The 6428-nt window shown below is 40.0% G+C and overlaps 1 protein-coding gene across 5 annotated transcripts; it reads left to right on the top strand.

The window, feature by feature from the left end:
* On the top strand, positions 1 to 3790 carry LOC122311872 (protein IQ-DOMAIN 17-like). 5 transcript variants are annotated; one of them, XR_006242901.1, is made up of 7 exons: positions 1 to 626; positions 751 to 1065; positions 1161 to 1406; positions 1700 to 1837; positions 1945 to 2954; positions 3178 to 3239; positions 3395 to 3790. XR_006242901.1 is itself a non-coding variant. In XM_043126633.1 (5 exons), the coding sequence occupies exons 1-5, from the start codon at positions 546 to 548 to the stop codon at positions 2761 to 2763; spliced, it is 1599 nt and encodes a 532-aa protein (XP_042982567.1). In that variant the 5' UTR covers positions 1 to 545; the 3' UTR covers positions 2764 to 3135. The 5 variants fall into 5 exon arrangements, 1 of the variants encoding a protein (XP_042982567.1); XR_006242900.1 differs by having other exon boundaries at positions 1945 to 2961; XR_006242899.1 differs by having other exon boundaries at positions 3178 to 3790.
* The last annotated feature ends 2638 nt before the right edge of the window (positions 3791 to 6428 follow it).

Raw genomic sequence — 6428 nt, 5'->3', positions numbered from 1 at the left:
TCCCAGTGCTTGTGCGGCTGTGCCTCCCAACGTGCTCCTCCTGCTGTGCTATTGATTATTGAACCCTCCCTCCTCCATATCTCGCTCCTCTCTTTTCTCACGTCTTATCTTAAAATATATTTTCTATTGATAACCAAAGCTGTTATTATCGTCCTCTCTGACACGCCATTTCACTTTCCTCCAGGCTCCCTCTACTCTTTCCCGGTGCTTTGAGGGACCATGATGTAGCAAGCAGATGAAATAGATTCTTTCCCGGCTTTCCTCAGCAGTTGTGTCAAGACTGTCCTCTTCCATCCTCTTCCACGGTTTCGCCCCCCATTTTTTTTTAATTTCTAATTAAAGCTTTCAGAATATTAAATTTCTGGGTCTCCCTCTGTCTCTCTCTCGCTAAATCACATGCAAAGTTAAAGAGGCGAGCACAATGGTATAAAAACAGGTCTCAACATCTTTACCGTCGATGTTCTTTGATCCATCTGGGTCTTCGTTTCGTCATCTATTTTAGCAGATTAGCCGTAAATGCAGCTTAGATTTACCTAATTTGTTTGATGGGGAAGAGGGGAGGTAGCTCATGGTTGACTGCTGTCAAAAGAGCTTTTAGATCTCCTACTAAAGAGGATGAAGATAAGGTCTGTTAACTGTAATCTCTATTTTTGTTTAAAAACGTTAATGTTCTTTCGTTTCTTGAGTTGTTTCCCCGAAATAAGCAAGTCATGAAATCAAAATGGTCGTGTCTGTCGTTGTTTAACGCAGAAAAGAGAGAAGCGAAGGTGGATATTCAGGAAGCCCACAAACCAAGAAACTGTGACGCAGCAAACACCACCAAAGGCCACGCCTCCTCCTGCCGCCGGCTTTGATGGCTCCGCTTCTGCTTCTACGAACAATGAGCCGTCAACGAAAGCGGATGTGGAGCGAAAGCATGCGCTTGCGGTGGCGGTGGCCACTGCCGAGGCGGCAATGGCAACTGCGCAGGCGGCGGTGGAGGTGGCTCGGCTTACCAGGCCTGCCAATTATGCTAGAGAAGTCTATGCAGCTATTGTAATTCAGACTGCTTTTAGAGGGTATTTGGTAAGCCAAATACAGATCTAAGATCGAATATCATTTCACAAGAACAAAGGGTTTAGACTATGCCACTGTGCGCGCGTGACTGTGTGTTTGTGCAGGCGAGGAGAGCACTGCGTGCGCTTAAAGGGCTAGTGAAGTTGCAAGCTTTAGTGAGAGGTCATAATGTTAGAAAGCAAGCGAAGATGACCCTCAGATGCATGCAAGCCTTGGTTCGGGTACAGGCCAGGGTACTTGACCAACGCGTGAGGCACTCTCATGAAGGCAGCAGAAAATCCGCTTTTAGTGACACAAATAGCGTTTGGGAGTCGCGGTATCTTCAAGACATTTTAGACAGGAAATCAATGGTAAGTTCGTTGTTGTTCCGATGTCAACTTTTAAGTCAATAATGTTTTGGAAGTTTTTGCTTTTTGTTCTTCCTTTTAAGCTCGTTTTCGAGTAAACTTCTAGTAAATATTTGGAAGTTCTTTTCTTGCTTTTAGAAGCCGAATGATAGTTAAACAGTAAAAGCCGAAGCCCTTTTCCCGATTCCAAAAATGTCAATCAAAGTTCAAACAGAAACCTTTACTGTTTTGTGGTTTTGACGCTGTTTAGCTCCATAGATGGAAGTATTTTAATTTGATTTGATGTTATTTCAAAGTCAAGGGAAGGAAGTAGCATTGCAGATGATTGGGATGAACGTCCGCACACTGTGGAAGAAGTGAAAGCTATGTTGCAGCATAGAAAAGAAGCTACAATGAAGCGTGAAAAGACCCTGTCTCACGCCTTCTCTCAACAGGTTTCATCCTCTGTCGCAAACTCTGTTTCAGTCAGTGTCCCCATTTTGTTCCACTCTTGTTATATCCATGAGCTAAATTGTCCAACTTTGCTGACCCCATTTCATAGATTTGGAGAACTGGAAGGAGCCCGTCGATTGGCAATGAAGAGGAGATTGAGGAGAGACCCAAATGGCTCGACCGTTGGATGGCCACGAAGCCATGGGACACTAGGGGAAGAGCCTCAACTGATCAGAGAGACGCCATCAAAACCGTGGAGATGGATACCTCCCAGCCTTACTCATGTCTGGCTTCTAATTTCCGGAGACAAACTCAAAATCAAAATCATTATCAGCAACAGCAACAGCAGCAACAAAGACCCAGTTCCCCTCTCCACAGAAGCCACCAAAACGTACACACTCACCAATCCCCTATTACTCCTTCACCATCGAAAACCCGGCCTATACAAGTCAGGTCGGCCAGCCCTCGTTGCTCCAGAGAAGATAGAACCTTCCATACATCACAAACACCAAGCTTGAGGTCCAACTACTGTTACAATGGTAGTGTGCAACAATATGGGAGGGGCGGTGGGCCTAGTACTAGCAGCAGTAGTGGTGCTGCATTGCCAAATTACATGGCTGCAACAGAGTCTGCCAAGGCACGGGTGCGATCTCAAAGTGCACCAAGGCAGAGGTCCTTAACGCCGGAGAGGGAGCGTGTTGGGCCGGCCAAGAAACGGCTTTCTTTTCCGGTGCCAGACCCTTTAGGTATGGGAGTTGGGTACGGAGGTCTTGGGCAGAATTTGAGGAGCCCAAGCTTTAAGAGTGTCAGTGGAGCACATTTTGGGTTGGAGCAACGGTCCAACTATTCATCTTGCTGCACTGATAGCCTTGGTGGTGGTGAGATTTCTCCATCTTCAACCAGTGACCTCAGAAGATGGTTGAGATGATTAATGGATCATGATCGATGGAAGATATTGATTTTAGGCTATGACTGATAACTTGCAAGACTTTCTCATCGAATTCTCTTAGCATAGGCTCCAGAAACTTCATCGTTTTCACTTTAATTTGAAAGTACGAGAGATTTGGTTGTATAAAAACATAAGAGTAAAGAGATCCGGATGAAGCTGGATCTCAAGTAGTAAGTGGTATTTTCGTTTGCCTTTATTCTTTTAACTTTTCCTTTCATGTTGTTGTTTGAAGTTGAAGATAAAATTCAGGTACTGGGATATGATGTTTCTTAGACATTTGAATGACTTTGTAGACTGTCTTGTAAGAGGAACTCCTTTTAACTTTGTGCTGTTGATGGCTTTACATGTAAACGCTCGTGTTTAACCACAAATGGTTTTCATGTTGATTTGCAGCTAAAAAGAACCACAAATGGCCCCAACCAGGAGAGCAATCCTGCACTTCGGTTAACAATTAAGTATTTTTGCACTTGCAAGCAGATGTCAAATCTTTCCCCCTCATCTTTTGTTTTCTGTCATCGCTATTTATGTACACTTTAATATTTTAAAAATGCAGCCGCATGACAGATTGGAAACAGAAATGCGCACTGATTCGCATGTCTTTTCTTCACAGAAATTCATGTTCGTGAAATTGATTATCACCTCGGATGCCCCTTTTCTTCGGACAACGTAGTCTGAGTGTTAAAAGCGACTTCTGGCATTGGCTGGCCCCCCTGAAGAGTGGAATTATAACTCACATAACATCCATTGGAAATTGAGAAATTTCACGATGGCCTGGAAATTGTTGTTGTATCCGCTTTTCCAATTCCAATCAAATGATCAGAATTACAGAAACAAAGAGACAAAAAAAAAATCATTCGCATTCGTAACCTCAGTCAAGTTCATAAAGTCTTTCAGAGCTGGTAGTGGTAGTACAAGCATGCAGTGAAAATGGCGCCAGAAGTAAAATTTCATGTTGGTAAGTTAGGTAAAAGACACGAGAATTTAATGGTAGAAGCGGTAATAAGAATTGATTTCTCTTGGCAATATAAAGTTCTGTTTGCTGTAGGAAATGTGGCTTCTTATCTTAACACCACCTATCAATACATAATTTATTATTTTTGTCATTTTAAAGATATATATATTTACATATTAATATGCATGTTTAAATAAAAGGATAAAAATGACAAATTACATAACGTATAGTATAAGCTTATCTCTAGTAACATTTTTTCATAAATTTTTAATAGTATAGTATAAGCTTATCTCTAGTAACATTTTCACAAATTACATTTTTTCATAGTATAAGCTTCTCTTAACATTTTTAAGAGAAGATAAATAAATTTTTTCATAAATTTTAATATTTCATCATAACAATATACCCATGCAACATATTTCACACATATTTTATAGTAATTAAATATATTATTTTTATAAAATATTTTACAAAAAGAGCAATATACCCACAAGACAAGTTTATCAAACCTTAGAACCTTCTTTTCTTCTTATGGAAGGCACTAGCGGGCCATTTAGCCCTTATTGTTAGACATACCGCTAGCACAATTGTAGTGATTTATTTTTTTTTATCATTTTTTTGTAATTATTTTTTTTAACATCTTTAATCATTAAAAAAAATTAAAAAATGTAAAATTTTACTAATAATCAATTCCTTAACTATTAAGTAAAAAAAATTAAATACGTGAGCGTTAACATTGAGCAGTAATATTGAGAGGCTCCTAGTATTTTCCTTCTTCCTATTCTTGTCCCCCATCTCTTGCGCATGCTACTTCTTTAGCCCTAAGCACCCTTTGGCCTTTGGGTTTCCCGATTTCTCTGCATTCCACTCTACGCAGGATCTCTCTCTCTCTCTCTCTCTCTCTCTCTCTCTCTCTCTCTCTCTCTCTCTCTCTCTCTCTCTCTCTCTCACGTGTTTTTCTCCCTTTGTCATGGTCCGCTTGGAGCACTTCTCTCCATTGGACGAGACTAACTTCACTCCACACCTCAGTTGCACTGATTTGACATGAGGCACCATCACATTGTCACTTTCCAGCCATATCACCATTACTTAGCCCATCGTATCACCCATCTTCGTTGCAACACCATTACTAACTCCCTATTTGTTCTGTTAAGACAACTTTAGAATCCAACTCATTACAGGACTCTTACATTTATCTTTTATCTCTAGTAACATATTGTATTTATCTTGTTCACATATCTTATCGTGTATATATATAACTCTTGTAACAACTATTATTTCTTGTAACAAACATGATTTGTAAACATCTTTATATAGAGATTAATACAACAAAAGTCAATATTCTGGCCTTTCTCCAAATCTGTTCAATATTTTACATGGCATTAGAGCCCCTAGGTTCACACCACACATCTATGGCCGAATCATCAACTGCTTCTACAAACTCCTTTTCAATTCTAAATATTGCTCATCTTGTTTCCACCAAACTTGATGACAATAACTATTTGATATGGATTTGTCAATTTCTTCCCATCTTCCGTACCAATGGTTTCTTGAGCATTGTAGATGGCTCAGAACCTTGTCCACCCCAATATCTATCAACCTTAGATTAGAAGAATCCAATTGTCAACCTTGCATACACCACCTATGAACAAAAGGATCAATATATCCTAAGCTGGATTATCTTAACACTTTTTGAGAAAGTGGTATCTACTGTTTATGGTCTCAACACCTCACATCAGGCGTGGACTGCACTGGCCAACAGATTTGCATCACCCTCAAGGTCTCATATTAATCACCTACATCGCCAGCTGCAAAATCTATGTCAAGGTAACAAGAGCTGCTCTGACTTTCTTCATGTAGCCAAGACCCTTGCTGATCAACTAGCTTTAGTTGGAAAGTCAGTAGGAAATGATGATCTCATCTCTTATATTGTGGGAGGCCTTAACCCACAATAGACTCCTTTTATCACTTCTATCTCATTTGCCACACAAGATAGATCTTTATCTATTAAGAAATTCCAATTAGAATTGCTCAATTATGAACAACTCTTGGAACACCAAACTGTAGACTCAAACAACAGCAATTCTGTTGCTTCTTATGCTCAAAGGCCCTCAAATCAGAAGAAGAAATTTGGTGGAAATCATGGCACTCCCTTCAGGAACTCTAGTGCACAAAAACCATTCAAAAAGAATGATCACACTGGAGGTCATTCAAATCAAGGTGAAAGCACTCCTACTTATACAGACCAAAAAGTCTCTAATCGATCCCCACCAAGCTTTAGATTTCTTTCATCGAATGGATTATGCCTTTCAAGGTAGACATCCACCTAAGGAATCAACTGGAATGGTTGCCCAAACCAATGCACTTCAAGAGGAGGAAGAATGTATGGCTAATAGTGGAGCCAATAGTCATATCTTAGCTTCATTAGAGAATCTCACCATGGAGCATCCTTACAAAAGAAACGATCAAGTTGTTGTTGGAAATGGTAGTAGACTCAACATAACTCATACAGACACCTCTTCTTTTAAAATCAGAAACTCCTTGCTTCACCTTAAAAATATTCTTCATTGTCCCAATGCTTCAACCAACCTACTTTACATACAAAAATTCTGTCAAGATAATAACTGTTGGTTTAAACTAACAGATACTTACTTTCTTATCAAGGACAATGTCACAGGGAAGATCTTATTGT

The sequence above is a fragment of the Carya illinoinensis genome, chromosome 1 (genome assembly GCF_018687715.1).
Source record: "Carya illinoinensis cultivar Pawnee chromosome 1, C.illinoinensisPawnee_v1, whole genome shotgun sequence".
NCBI classification, from domain to species: domain Eukaryota; kingdom Viridiplantae; phylum Streptophyta; class Magnoliopsida; order Fagales; family Juglandaceae; genus Carya; species Carya illinoinensis.
The sequence above is the reverse complement of the archived record's forward strand: the minus strand, read 5'-3'. Positions and strand labels throughout refer to the sequence as shown.

Bases quoted from the DNA above. Each gene is read 5' to 3' on its own strand.
- LOC122311872 (XM_043126633.1), top strand. From the start codon at position 546: ATGGGGAAGAGGGGAGGTAGCTCATGGTTGACTGCTGTCAAAAGAGCT. The intron at 627-750 runs GTCTGTTAACTG...TGTTTAACGCAG, and splicing joins CTAAAGAGGATGAAGATAAG to AAAAGAGAGAAGCGAAGGTG. The intron at 1,838-1,944 runs GTTTCATCCTCT...CCCATTTCATAG, and splicing joins CTCACGCCTTCTCTCAACAG to ATTTGGAGAACTGGAAGGAG.